This window comes from Myxine glutinosa, chromosome 5 (assembly GCF_964187855.1).
Source record: "Myxine glutinosa chromosome 5, kmMyxGlut1.1, whole genome shotgun sequence".
Taxonomy (NCBI): Eukaryota; Metazoa; Chordata; class Myxini; order Myxiniformes; family Myxinidae; genus Myxine; species Myxine glutinosa.
Window position 1 is genome coordinate 12295644 of NC_136265.1, and position 15682 is coordinate 12311325.

At 47.7% G+C, this 15682-nt stretch overlaps 1 protein-coding gene across 1 annotated transcript in view; it reads left to right on the top strand.

The window, feature by feature from the left end:
• The first annotated feature begins 351 nt into the window (after positions 1-351).
• The window catches only part of LOC137427954 (tolloid-like protein 2), a 161818-nt gene continuing 146487 nt past the window's right edge, over positions 352-15682 (top strand). Inside the window, exons 1-3 of the mRNA XM_068117809.2 lie at positions 352-428; positions 2723-2814; positions 6460-6705. Coding sequence (XP_067973910.2) covers positions 2745-2814; positions 6460-6705 — 316 coding nt within the window. The 5' untranslated portion in view covers positions 352-428; positions 2723-2744. The remainder of the gene's footprint in view (positions 429-2722; positions 2815-6459; positions 6706-15682) is intronic.

Below are 15682 nucleotides of genomic sequence, written 5' to 3' on the forward strand. Positions count from 1 at the left end.
GTTCATGATAAAGGTGGGTCTGACCCGTGTAGTCATTCACAACGACCTCATGTTACCACGAGTGGACTCACATTGCTTGAAGACGAGATCAAGCTCTGCGGGAAGGTTATTCCCCCAAAAAGTCATTAATGAGCCAGCTTGGTTTTTATGGACAATCCAATTTTGATGTAAAAGGAATGCCACACAACAAGGTTTTCATACAAGCTTAAAATCATTCATCACAGGTGTCAGTAGGTGTTTTAAGCAGTTGCTAAAATGTCAATTGGCACTTCTGAGTACGTGTTTTGCATATTCGGTGGAAGCATTGTTTGGGGGGATTATTTTATTTCCTGAAATGTGACCTCGTGATTTACATCAGCGATTAATACAAGAAGCACCTGCACAGACTGAGTGAAGCTCACTCACATTTGGTGCGCACTGAGAGACAGGTGAGGAACCCAAAAATTGTCAGTCAAAATTGATCTGTTGAAAAATTGTGTTAAGGTTAGGGTTGGTTAGTTAGGTTAGGTTTGGATAGGATAGGTTTAGTTAGATTAGGTTTAGTTAGGTTAGGGTTTGTTAGGTTAGGGTTTGTTAGGTTAGGGTTTGTTAGGTTAGGATTAGTTAGATTGGGGTTAGTGTTATGATTAGTTAGGTTAGGATTAGTTAGGTTAGGGTTAGTTAAGTTATGATTAGTTAGGTTATGATTAGTTAGGTTAGGGTTAGTTAGGTTATGCTTAGTTAGGTTAGGGTTAGGATTAGTTAGGTTAGGGTTAGTTAGGTTATGATTAGTTAGGCTAGGGTTCGTTAGGTTATGATTAGTTAGGCTAGGGTTAGGATTAGTTTGGTTAGGGGTGGTTAGTTAGGTTAGGGTTAACGTGATCTAACCCTAACAGCAAATCACGTTCACGTATCGGGTCACTGCCAGACTGTTAGGTGGACAACTTTACCTTCTGGAGTTCGATGTATGATGACTTTACCTTCTGGAGTTCGATGTATGACTTTACCTTCTGCAGTTCGATGTCTGACTTTACCTTCTGGAGTTCGATGTCTGACTTTACCTTCTGGAGTTCGATGTATGACTTTACCTTCTGGAGTTCGATGTATGACTTTACCTTCTGCATTTCGATGTCTGACTTTACCTTCTGGAGTTCGATGTCTGACTTTACCTTCTGGAGTTCGATGTGTGACTTTCCCTTCTGGAGTTCGATGTATGACTTTCCCTTCTGGAGTTCGATGTATGACTTTCCCTTCTGGAGTTCGATGTATGACTTTCCCTTCTGGAGTTCGATGTATGACTTTCCCTTCTGGAGTTCGATGTGTGACTTTCCCTTCTGGAGTTCGATGTATGACTTTCCCTTCTGGAGTTCGATGTATGACTTTCCCTTCTGGAGTTCGATGTGTGACTTTCCCTTCTGGAGTTCGATGTATGACTTTACCTTCTGCAGTTCGATGTGTGACTTTACCTTCTGGAGTTCGATGTATGACTTTACCTTCTGGAGTTCGATGTATGACTTTACCTTCTGGAGTTCGATGTACGACTTTACCTTCTGGAGTTCGATGTCTGACTTTACCTTCTGGAGTTCGATGTATGACTTTACCTTCTGGAGTTTGATGTATGACTTTACCTTCTGGAGTTCGATGTCTGACTTTACCTTCTGGAGTTCGATGTATGACTTTATATCTTCTGGAGTTCGATGTCTCACTTTATATCTTCTGGAGTTCGATGTATGACTTTATCTTCTGGAGTTCGATGTATGACTTTATATCTTTTATTCGATGTCTGACTTTACCTTCTGGAGTTCGATGTCTGACTTTATCTTCTGGAGTTCGATGTATGACTTTATATCTTCTGTTCGATGTATTGAAGGAACTGCGCTCCAACGCGAGTCGAAAGAAGTGACGCGACCAAAGACGGAATTCGTCCGAGTTGCTTTATTGAAACAAAACAGCTCAGGTATTCTGACAAAAGCCCGTTTATCGGGCAGCAATATATATACACATTTATGTCGGGAGGTTTGCCCGGCAAAAGCTATACCGGGCATGCCCGGGTGTCAAGGGCGAGCCTTGGAAAGGCGAGTCTGGACCTGCCCGGGCGTGTTTGGCTGCGGCCTGGCAAGTCGAGGCTGGGCGTGCCCGGGCGCTCTGGGCGAGCCCTGGAAAGGCGATAGCGGGCATGCCCGGACGCTCTGGGCGAGCCCTGGAAAGGCGATAGCGGGCATGCCCGGACGCTCTGGGCGAGCCCTGGAAAGGCGATAGCGGGCATGCCCGGACGCTCTGGGCGAGCCCTGGAAAGGCGATAGCGGGCATGCCCGGACGCTCTGGGCGAGCACTGGAAAGGCGATAGCGGGCATGCCCGGACGCTCTGGGCAAGCCCTGGAAAGGCGATAGCGGGCATGCCCGGACGCTCTGGGCGAGCCCTGGAAAGGCGAGAGCGGGCATGCCCGGGAAAGACGAGACCGGGCGTGCCCGGGAGGTTCGGGCGTGCCCGGGAACAGTGAGTCCGGGCATGCCCGGGAGAGGCGCGTCTGGCCGTGTTCTGGCCGGTGCAAGGCGATTGTGTGCATCCAGCGGTAACCGCTACAGTATGACAATTTTGTGCTTCTGACGTGTGTTGTACTCATAAGATGCGCAAGTTAATGCCACAATAATTTGATACGAAGTGGAAAATGCGCGAGTTAATCAGATCAAGTTTGTCTGTTCAAAACGATTCTTTCTTCTTCTTCTTATTTTTTAATTGCAGAAAGTATTGCATTCACATCAACATGGACAGAGGTTTCTTCTTCATTATACTGAGCGTTCTGCCAGTCGTGTTTGGGACCAGCGCACAGACAGGTGAGCTGGCCATGACACCTTCGTGTATACAATTAGAAGTTCAAACATACCCTTAGCAGTTGGTAAAAGGTGATTAGAATGAAGTGTTAAAAATGTGTTTTTATTTGTTACATTATCCCTGCAAAACATGTGCTATAGAAATTCTATAGAGAATTTATATAGATGCTCTTTCAACAACACACACAACATGCATTATAAGGCCATGTTCCCTGCTAGAGCGGGGGTTAGCCTTGCGGTCCCCATGACAATCTTCTCCATTTTGCCCTATTTTCTGCATCTCTGGAAAGCCCTGGGCGAGCCCTGGAAAGGCGAGAGCGGGCATGCCCGGGAAAGACGAGACCGGGCGTGCCCGGGGGGTTCGGGTGTGCCCGGGAACAGTGAGTCCGGGCATGCCCGGGAGAGGCGCGTCTGTTTGTCTTTCTGTGTGATTAATGTTCGCTCTTTCACGAGCCTCGATCTTGTATACCAAAAAAAAAAAAAAAAAAAAAAAAAAAATCTCTCCTTGTTAACCCCCTTGCCCGCATTTCTTCTTCCACCATCTTTAGCCAAGTCTTTCTCGGTCTTCCCCGTCCTCTACTTCCTTCTACATTAACTTCCATCACTCTTCTCAACCAGTCACTTTCATCCTTCCTCAATACATGACCAAACCATCTCAACCTGTTCCTCTTCACAGCATCAATCACAGGCAATATTCCCATCATCTTTCGCAATTCATCATTTGGCTTCCTCTCTCTCAACGATACTCCGCACATCCATCGAACCATTCGCATTTCCACCCTTTCCAGCCTTCGTTGCTGCTCTACGTTCATTACCCATGTCTCGCTCCCATAAATCATAACACTTCTCACACATGCAGCATACACCTTTCCCTTCAGCTTCAGCGACACTCTCCTCCTCCTCCAAATGTTACGGGTCGCGGACAAGATGTTATTTTGACCGAGCGGTGGTGTATTACCGCGACCTAACAGTTATTCCCCGACTAGACCCCGATTCCACCCAGACGTTGACCAAATCGCGCTATGCTAAATCAATGATGGAAAGGACACAACGACTGGGATAGATGAAACGACGCAAGGGGTACAGTTCTCAAGACCTCCGGAGGAGGGTATAATTACAGTGGTGGAGAAAAGGGGGTAGATTACAAGGTAGTGAGGTAAAGACACAGAAGAGATAGGCACTTAATTACAGTCTTATCTTATCCCAGACAGACCACAGACAAACGGAACCAGGTAGACTTACACAGGGATTGATGGCAGGGAAGGACAGGTAGTTCGATAGCACAAGGTGCACCTTGGCTCGGGGACAGGATCAAGCACGGTCCAAGAGATGCAGGGAGGCCTCACAGCGCTCGGAGGTGGCGTCTTTCTTTCTCCAAGCTCAGCGCGCATCTGACGTCACCTCCCTCTTCCTGCGCATGCTCAGCGGGGAGTGACACGCCCTTGGCTGGTTGGCTCCGCCCCCCTGGGGCCGGTCCGCCGCTTCCATTCGGTGCGGGGGTTACCGGGCTCTGCCCTTGACGAGGAGCTGACAGGGAGCCCCTATTTGGTAACCCCGTCGAGCACATGTTCGATGGCGGCTCGTTGGGAAGGCCTCGTGCCCTCCCAACACCCCCTACCAACCAAGCCGGAGTGAGGACGCGCACTCCCTGTGCATGCCGCTGCCGTTGCTGTTGTTGTTGTTGTTGTTGCTGAACCGTGAGGAAGAGCTGCGGGGAGGTATTGGGAGGTCCTAAACTTCCTAACGGTGCCATACAATCACATTCTGGTGCAACGAAGGGTCAGAATTAATATAGATGCTCTTTCGAACCCGTATAATGAAATTCTGTAGTACTGTCGCGTGATTCCCCAGGTGAACACCCCAGGGATCACGAATAGCCAAAGCAAGCTTTAACTCCGAGGCGACGATCAAATGCGGACTTTATATATACACTACTCCAAATAAGTTCGGGTTATCGGCAGGTTCTTCGGTGTGGTTGATTTTGTGTATTAATTATGTTGAAAAAAGTTGTTGGTCCTAATTCTCTGGTTATTAATGAGTGTGAAAAAACACAGCATTCTTGATTACAATACCCAACCCTAACCCCTATAAAAAAAAATAAACTCACTCCCACAATATCCCTAACTTATTGTGAGTAGTGTATATGCGCCGGAGGAAGAAAGAGAAGCAGAGGAAGCTGAAGAGCTTACCTGTGGTCCCGCCGGCGGTTCCCGAACCTGCGGAAAATAACTCGAACAAAACGGATTTATAAATGTACAGAACATAACGAAAGGGTTTCTTAAATGAAAAATACCGATAACAAGAAAATGCGTGCTAACTATAATCCTAAACCCACACCAGACCCACACCAGAGGAGGACATCCCCCACACCAGACTTACACACAGAGAAGGATGAAAATAAACTGAAAAATAAAATACGTGTGGGTTATCGTGCACTTAGCTCAATCGGCTGTCCCGGCACCTCGTCAAGACCCGTCTCAGGCCCCGTTCCTGCGCGGGAATCCGGACGCGGTTTCTGCCTTGGCGGGAAGTAGGCCTCAGTCCACCTTGCTCGCGCGCTGCTAGGCCTCCCCAGGCGTCTTGCTCACCCCGGCCTCATGGTGTTCCAGCGGCAAGCTGCCCTCGCCCACGCGGAGAACCACAGTTCTTGGGCCGTGGCTCTTCCTGCTGCCTCTGCATGTCTCCCGATGGCGTCTCTGAACTCGGTCGGTCCGATCACTTCCTGGAGCCCGTTCCCCACGCACATTTGCTTGCGAGGTCCGGAACGTGAACAGGCACAAGAGCGCGAGGGAGAAGAAGCAAGGGAGCAAGAGTTCATCGAGGGCAAAAGGCAAGAGAGAAAATGTCGGTCCGAGAGTTCTTTTATTGACTGTCTCGTGACGTCATCTGTGCCTCTCCACCAATGCCCGCAGGCCACCACTACATTGTCCCGCTCTCCACCAATCAGCGTGCCATGTCTTGCTCGCCCTTCTATCTGCCAATCAGTGAGTGCCTTATTACTCCGCCCTGGCCAATCACTGCTCCTCGGGGCATGTCTTCCGCCTGCTCGACCTCGATGTGTGCTTACCAATGGTGTAACCAGCGGCAACGCTCAATGTCCTGGCTTCCTGGTGGTTTTTATTGTTAATTCGTGAGTTTAAATGCAGGCGATTGCGTGGCTTGGCTATGTGTCCATGGTGCGGGGTCAAAAGGGACATAGGAAATAAATCACTGAGGTTTGACGAACAGGGGAATGAACATAATCCCGACAACTGGTTAACACAAGGGCCATCCTCGTATGGCCACAATTATTCACTCTTGCGCGACATCCGGCCAAACAAAACTTACTACATGGTGATGGTTCTTAGCCGACATCCGGAGCATGTTAATTTATACATCCTACCTGTTCTAAGGTAATCCCTACCCCACCGACATAACAATTTATATAGATGCTCCATAGAACCTGTATAAAGAAATCCTATAGCACTATAGAATTCCTATAGACAGGTTATATCGAGCATCTGAAGAATTCTATAGAACACCTATTGTCTGTAGAGTTCTCTAGAATCCATATGTTCCATGAAGAGTCTGTTGAATTCTGTCTAAATTCTACAGAACATTTTTTGAAGGGTACAGATATATATATTGTTGTTGTTGTTCCTTAAACAGATACGATTCGCAGCAAGTTCCAGCGGATTCCTTCAAATTCCATGCGAGGAGCCGTGGTAAAAGAGGCCTTGGGAGAACTCTCGGCCACGGAGTGTGCGCAAGCCTGCCTCGACGAGCTCATCTTCACATGCGTATCGTTTGATTACCAAACGAACATGTTAAAGTGCTTGCTGTATGACCAGGTTGCCGAGACGATGGGTGGTCTGCAGCACACCGAGGGCACAGACCACTACACCCTCCTTAAAGGTGAGGACCCGAATTGGACTTCCCTGAAATGTATCACATGAGGCACATGTTCTAATCGGTCATCAGTTTGTTCAGGCAATGAATATTAACATTGTTGTGAAAATGGGGGTTCAGTTTCATTATTTTTAATTCCTTGATTTTTGTGTTTGATTAAAAACCTGTTTTTTGCAAGTTTTTCCATCACTGTTTCTGCAGAGATCTGCCAGGATAGCCTCAAAGTATGCACATTTTCTTCTGAGCTTTTATAACATAATAAGATAATAAGATAAGATGAGAACTTTATTTCGCCAAATGTAAAAACACAAGGAGTATGTGTTGGTGTTGGTCATACATACAATCACAATAAATCATACTCCTCAACAAGGTTAACTAGGCCTAATAATGCTCAGATGAAAAAAAAACAACCTGAATTTAAAATGAACTCAAAATTATTCGAACAACAAGGAGAAAAAGACAAAATATCAGCCCCCGTGGTTTTAGTAATTTTGCTGCTTGGAATTTAAGGCCGCCAGTTGGCCATCTTTGATCGGATTACAAAACAAACAGGAAAGAGCAATCAGAGATTGCAAACCCTCGCTAGAACGTATTTTCAGTGGTTTTAAAGGCTTTTGTGTTAAAAACAAATATGGCGGCCGAACCACGTGACCGATGACGTCATCATTATTTTTTTTCTCCACAAATTTATTCCTAGATTATGCTCAAGAAATTTCATCTTGATCGGATGAAGTTTTGTACTTGTCGAATAATGACGTCATAACGGAGGCACCTATGACATCATCATTAACATATTTTATTCCCCGTGGAGAGTTCTTTACAATGAGCCGTGTCTCAATTTTCAAGTCTCATGTCTTGGTCTCATGTACTCTTATGTATTGTCTTTGTGCCAAATACTGGGGTTTTTTAAAGCAACTAAAATGGCCGCCAGTCTACCATTCAGCCATCTTTGATCAGATCTCAAAATAAAGTGAGGTGCACGTGTATGCCATCATGTACTGTGCTTGTGCCAAGTTTGAAGAAAATCAGACCTCATGTCTTGGGGTTCAATAAATTTTTAGGGACACGTTTAAGTAACAAAATGGCCACCAGTTGGCCACCTTGGATGTAATCTCGAAAAAAAAAAATGACGTACATTTGTAAGCCATAATTCATTATCTGTGTGCCAAGTTTGAACATTGGTAAATGCATGTCTGAGAAATGGTTGAGGACGTGTTCAACATCGGGTTTTTATTATGTCTCCGCCCCTGAACTTTCAGGGTAGGAGCGGCACCCATGAAGAATACTTTTATGATAATTGTGACGTCATAGGTCACGTGGTATGGCAGCAATCTTGATTAAACACAAATAATAGTAAAATTATTTCTTGGCAACCACTGAATAAGAAAATTTGAAACTTGGCACATTGTCAAGTATTCCCAATGTGGACCAAAAGCATCACAATGATGACATCATCGGTGAAGTGGTATACAGCCATAAATGTTTTAATCGAATGCCTCATCCTAAAAATCTGTAATTGCAAGCACATGATCTATGGCCCATTTGTATTGAAATATTAAATTGATGACATCATAGCTCACATGGTTTGGCAGCCATATTGGATTTAACCTAAAACCTTTAAAAAACATCTTCTCTCAAACCACCTCTAAACTTTACGTGTGCCATTGACCAGGCATGGCGATTAAAAGTTGATCACGAAAACATAATCAGTCACATGGTGTGGCGGCCATATTGTATTGAAGGAAATATTAAATAATTATATCTCAGAAACAGCTTACCGTATCGATGCAAAACTTCACAAATGTCATCGAACACCATCGCTGCATAGAGTTTGAAAATGATGATGTCGGGTCACGTGGATTGGCAGCCATCTTGGATATAAAAACTAACCTTATCCGATCAACACGAAACTTCACAAACATGATCCCCTACCCATACATATGCAGAATGTACATTTTTAATGTCATATGTAACGTGGTTTGGTAGCCATATGAGCTTGAAAGTCGATATTTAAAATAAAACCCTTCTCCGAAACCGCTTCAACGATCGATGTGAAACCTGTCATGTCTGGTAAAAATGTGACACTTGAGGAAAGCTGAAGGGATTTAAATCTAAATTGTCTATTTTTAGGACAGTCAACGAGGGCATCTACCCATTGTCACGGGCAGGGGCTATGCAGAGGCATATTGGCGATGCAGTCACATTGCTCTAGTTACAACTAAAATGGCCTCCAGTCGGCCATCTTTGATCGCATCACAAAACAAAATGATGTGTATATCAATGTATTTATCCCATCATGTATTGTCTTTGTGCCAAGTATGAATAAAATTGGTCCATACATCCCCGAGAGCATTAGCTGGATCTGAGGCATCAAGACTATCCTCCGCAATCTGTTCACAGTACATAAATTTAAGCCAAAGTCGGCAACTCACATCCAATAATCCTACCAGAGGTGCGCACAACCCTCTGGAGACGAAACTTCTGTCGCTGGTATCCATAATGCAGTAGCAAATTGAGAGATGAAGGCCAAGGAACTGGATTTTGTTAAAAACAAGACCAAAAGTCTAACAGCGGTGTAGCCGGGCTTGTAAAACATTATAAACCACAAAAACACATTATTAGCTTTTTAAACAGTCGCTAATGCTGTTTTTAACATTAAACAAAGAAATTTGGAGGAATCCAGACATCCTTGAGGTAAGTAAAATGAGGGAAGATCTACTGTAATCTATATACCCCACAAGGGCTGGAGGTGTGCTCCTTTACCAAGCAGCTAGCTAGCGCTTGCCAAGCCAGCCGTTCCTTAACCGTTTTAAATGGAGTGCTTGCTCGAATGCTTTAACCACTTGGCGATCTCTCCACAAGAAACTTGGTAAATGAAAACACATCCAATGTTCTTGAAACCCTATCATAGAGAGACTGTAATCTATATACCCCAAAGAGGAATGACCTTTCCTGCCAAACTCGAAGTGAGCAGGTGTTTACGCTGTAATGACATCATATGCGTAATGACGTAGATGACACAAACTTCCGCTACTTTAATATATATAATATATATATTTAACTCCAGTAACGTTGCAGTCACTACAAAGGGATTAGTGTTATGATTAGATTTACTATAATAATAACGTTACGTTATTATGCCATAGAAAATTGACTACTATAATTCAGCTCAGCTTTTAATTGTGAAATGGGCCCAGCCAGGCCGATGCGGCCTCGGCCGGCCTCACCACCTAGCCTATAACCTTCCCGGGGCCCATCCCGACATTTTTGGTTCTTTTTGAATGAATTTACTACTATAATTCAGCTTTTACTCACGGCCGTAGAAGATTGACTACTATAATTCAGCTCAGCTTTTAATTGTGAAATGGGCCCAGCCCGGCCGATGCGGCCTCGACCTGCCTCGCCACCTAGCCTATAACCTTCCCGGGCCCCTCCCAACATTTTTGGTTCTTTTTGAATGAATTTACTACTATAATTCAGCTTTTACTCGCTGCTGTAGAAGAATGACTACTATAATTCAGCTCAGCTTTTAATTGTGAAATGGGCCCAGCTCAGCCGATGTGGCCTCAACCGGCCTCGCCACTTAGCCTATAACCTTCCCGGGGCCCGTCCCGACATTTTTGGTTCTTTTTGAATGAATTTACTACCATAATTCAGCTTTTACTCACGGCCGTAGACGATTGACTGCTATAATTCAGCTCAGCTTTTAATTGTGAAATGGGCCCAGCTCGGCCGAGGTGGGCCTCGACTGGCCTCGCCACCTAGCCTATAACCTTCCCGGGGCCTGTCCCGACATTTTTGGTTATGAATGAATTTACTACCATAATTCAGCTTTCACTCGCGGCCGTAGAAGATTGACCACTATAATTCAGCTCAGCTTTTAATTGCGAAAAGGGCCCGGCCCGGCTGAAGCGGCCTCAACCGGCCTCACCACCGAGACTATAACCTTCCCGGGGCCCGTCCCGACATTTTTGGCTCTTTTTGAATGAATTTACTACCATAATTCAGCTTTTACTCGTGGCCGTAGAAGATTGACTACAATAATTCAGCTCAGCTTTTAATTGCGAAAAGGGCCCGGCCGAAACGGCCTCGCCACCTAGCCTAAAACCTTCCCGGGGCCCGTCCCGACATTTTTTGTATTAGAGGTTTCCTCCTATCTTTCACCGTTCAGGAGATTAGCTTGCGCAGACAAACAAACAAAAACTTTCTTTTATAATATAGAGAGATAATAATATATAATATTGTTGCGGTTTTTGTAAATAAAGGCAACCCCCCTATAGTTAGTTGCACCACAACATGTAGCCTCGCTTAGTCAGTTATTTCTTATTAAATGTGAAGTATAGTCTCCTTCCCAGTGTTAGTATGCGTTGAGGCAGGTAGAGTAAGGGTAGGCCTCATTGAAACCTGGAATGCTATGTCATGGGCCTGGGGCAAGTCTACCAGGCCCGAGGGAGGAGCTGGAGGGCGTGGCTGGTAAGCAGCGAACAGCCAATGGGAGCTAAAGGGAGCGTCCAATAACGGCGGCCAATGAGAGCTAAAGGGAGTGGCCAATAACGGCGGCCAATGAGAGCTAAGGGGAGTGACTAATGAGGGGCTGTCACGACACGTGGCCCCCGGCAGCAAGTGGAGGCCCGTGGAACATTCTAGTGGGGCTCCGGGGGATATAAAACCCGGCCCGGACCTCCGAACTCTCTCTCTGGCTCTGGATTCGCTCTCTGGTCTCTCTCTAGCAGGCTGACGACCTCTCTCTGGATTCGCACTCTGAACGCTCTCTCTGCCCTGACGACCTCCGCCTGGACTCCCTGCACGTGCGCTCTGCCTTGCTGACTTCGGGATACGCTCCTCGGATACCCGTTACGTGCACAACTGTGATCGACGTCCCTGCCGCGAACATCCTTGGGGCGATCCGCCAAATGAGCCGTCCAGGCGAACTGCACCAAGCGGCCGCGCTTTGTGCGCGTTCCCCTCATCCTCCCCTTCCCCAAACGAGTCTGAGGGCCCTTGTCCGGGAACGTAAGTAAGGCTGTTAAGGTTCTCCACTGTGTCCCTTTTTCTATAACTATTGTACATTTGTGAATAAATCCTGTGGTTTGTTTCCAACCTTGCCGTCTTCCTTTCACCATTGGCCTAGCATTGCACGAGTTAAAACCGCTCGATCGGGTTCCATAGTGTTAACGGCACAAGTTACGCGACGCACAACTGCTCGGGCGTTAAAGACCAGCGTGACTCGTGCGAGGTTCAGCTCCCATTCTCACGGCTGCGTGTGTCGAAGGTACTCGGGTCGTGACCGTTAACCCTTCCACGCGTTAGCTGTGGGTCCGGTGGCTGGAATTGCCCAGCAATCCGTCCACCACGAGTATAGTGTGGGGGCGGCCTCGTGGACTCGAAGCTCGAGGGGGAGCAGGGCTTAACCCCCCCTCAGTATGTCGACGAGCTCGAGATCCGCAACAATATATTGTTGCGGATCTCTCGAAGCCCGTCGACGTACAGAGGGGGGGTTAAACCCCTTTTCCCCCTCGGGTCTTCGAGTCCATGAGGCCGAGCCGCCACTCCCATAGCGAGCGTGCGGAAGGGTATCAGGTCGATTCCACATGTACCTTCGGTACCCACGCCGCCACGAAAACGGGGACTGGACCTCGCACAAGCCACGCTAATCGAATACGCCCGAGCGGTTTGCGCATCACGTGACTCGTGCCGTTACTTTTATTGAACCCAATTGAGCGGTTTTATTCGTGCGATGCTAGGCCAATAGTGAAATGACAGGAATGATCAAATAGAAGAAAGAACACGGGTTTAGTTACAACTATACGAGGATCAGGGTAAAGAGAAGGGACACAGAGCAGATGCTTAATCAGTCTTAACTTATTCCCGGACAAGGGCCCACTCACTCACGCAGGGAAAAGAAGGAAGGACAAGTTCACGCTCCAAACGCGCCTTGGCGCCGGTCGCTCCCGGACAGCTCGCCGGGCGTGGCCCTCGGATATTCGCGGCACGTGTTCCGGTGAGCCCAGGCAGGGAGATCGTGCGTCTGTGGCCTCGGAATGGATAGTCTTCACAAGCGCGTTATTCACAGCCGCAGAGCACAGGGCACAGGGATAGTTCGTGCACAGAGAGGCTATAACAAGCACCCGATTGCCTTCACTCGTGACTACAACGTCTCTTTCTCACTGGGACTTGGTCACTGTTGCACTCTCTCACAACGCTCATGAACCACGAACCAACCACGAACCAACTATCCACTAACTCTCCTGACTGAGGGGCTGGGTGACTCTCACGGCGACTCTGACTGGGAGACTGACGCGTTCACTGGGGCACTCCCTCTCCGACTGTGGCGTGGGGGCCCGGGGCAGGGTTTTATGGCCCCGTCCCAGAGTCTTACCCGAATGTTCCAAGACCCTCCTCTCGCTGCCGTTGTGAGCCACTCCCCTTGAGCTCCGATTGGCTGCTAGCCGCTTACCGGCCACTCCCCTGCAGCTCCTCCCTTCGGCCTTGCCAGACTTGTTCCAGGCCTAGCACGTGGCATTCTAGCCCAAAGAACACCTAACTCACTGGCCTGCTCAACGCAAACTAACACAGGAAAGGAGACTATGCTTACATTTAGTAAGAAATAACTGAACTAAAGCGAGGCTACATGTTGTGGTGCAACTACCTACGAGGGGGGTCATCCTTTATTCGCAAAACCGCAACACTACCCCCCTCTCTCACCAGACTTGTCCCGAGTCGACCCCAACAATGGAACGACCGGTAGAGCCTGGAATGCAAATTTACCATTACTTTTAAATGTGACACATAGGACATAGGTGTAATCCACCTAGCATTTATTCTGACCCATGTGTGCGACATTTTAAACACTAGATATGTGTTATGATAACACATTTTTAACCCCCCTAATGCATTGAGCAGCTACTCTAACAGACTCACACCCACAACTACCCGAGTATTTCCGGAATTTTCAAACTACACACATAGCCGGTGGGCACATTCTTATATTTACATGCACAGAACTTAAACTTTATTTACAATTCTATGACCCAGGACCTGTACTTTAGGAAGGAATTGGAGGAGAGAAACAAAACACTCAATGTGGCACTTGCTGCTTGCATCTTGCATCTTGCGTCTTCTGTGTGCGGCTAACAAAACCGGCTGGCCCTGACCGGCATGCAGGCCATATGAAGCATCAGGGCCATCTAAGCTTCCACATCTTCTTCATACCTGGCACACAATAGTAAACAATTGCACACACTTTCTTTTTATTGGCCAGCAGGGCCACTCTCCTGTGGTCCAACTGCGTGGCATCAGTGCCACTCAAAAAGTGGTCCGAAGGTGCAAGATGATTTTGCAGCAAGATGCTGCACAGCAGAGGTGCGAGCCACAAGGCTTGTGGTCCATGAGTGTGACAAGGGTGCAGCAAGGTGGGTTTGGCAGCAAAGTGCTGCACAGGTCAGCTGCACAGGTGTAGCAAGGGTGCAGCAAGGGGACTGGCAGCAAGGTGCTGCACAGGTCGGCTGCACAGGTGTAACAAGGACATGGCAGCAAGGTGCTGCACAGTTCGGCCTCCAAAATGGTCCTGGGCGGGGAGGGAAGACGAAGCACAACAAGCAAAACGGAAAGGACACAGTGGTACACGAAAAACAAGGTGACCAGGCACCACCATGCTTGGTGCGGTGCGAGGGACGCGGTAGAGCGAGCAGAGCAAACTCGTCCCTAACCGTCCGTAGCCCCCACCGTTGGCTACACTACCCTAGCCCCCCTTGTATTTACAATCCGTCTCTACGTCCTGTCTCCCATATCCCCTCTTTGCCAAATTCATCCCCAATCTCTCCCAGGAAGGAAGGGATGGAACACAACAATGTCTCACCCACGTCGTGATGCGTCTCACTACTCAAACGGCTTACAGAGCCTCGGTGTGGAGCTCGTCCTCCTTGGTGACTGGCTGTGTATGGTGCGAAGGGATTTCTCATATCCTAACTACTCTAGTGACATTACACTTTTAACTAGCTGGGGTCGTACCCTGCCAATCGGCTTCTTTAAACTATGTGGTTCTAAGAACCCGAATTCCCATTGCCCACACTGTAGTGCCCTCTGAATTTGGGTCTCACCCCCACAAATTTTCACACTGTGCCCTCGCACAATTTCAGGGCTGGGTCATGTGGCTCCACTAGCAGGACTAACTACCCGCGCAACTCCGCCACTGAAGCCGCCTCCCGAGCTTGCCTGCTCCTGTGACTACCTAACCGGGGAAGGCCCTCCCTGGCACTTACCCCCTCTATGCCCACCTTGGCATTGGGCAACCCGGGTCCTCCCCTGGGATCCTCGGGCCCCACTCACAACTATCCTAACTGGCTCCCAGAGCCTACTTGCGGCCTCACATGGCTGACAAGCTACCAGTGGCGGAGTGCCCCAATAACCACACGCACCAATTAAGCCACACGCCCAGCCATTTCACTGACTACTGCACCCTCCAAAACACTTCCTTCCACTGCCCGCACCACAGGTGTCAATATCCATGTATTTTACCTATGCCCTCTACCTGGCTTTACACTACCCCCCCGGGCTTTCGCGAATGGGTTCCACTTCCCCCCATTCACTCCTTCGTACCATGCCCTCCACACCAATCATTCCACACCATTGATCCTGCACACCATGCAATTCAATTCACACTACACCTCAACACAATTCCATTTATTTTCCACACACCTTTTGTTCTCACTCCTCAATTCCTCTCACACTGCAACACAACTCCTCAACCACACAGCATCATCTATCTACCTAATTTCCCCTAAACTCGTGCTTCCCCGTCGTCCCTTTAAACTATGCACACCCCTTTTTCTTTATCAACCACCTAAACTCTCTATGTCCCCTCTATAGTTCAGGTGTCACTACTTAATTATTTTGTCCCTACAGTCTTCTAAATCCCTAACATTATCCTAGCATCCTTTCCCTCGCGGTCCCCATGTACTGTCTTTGTCTTTCCCTCGCGGTC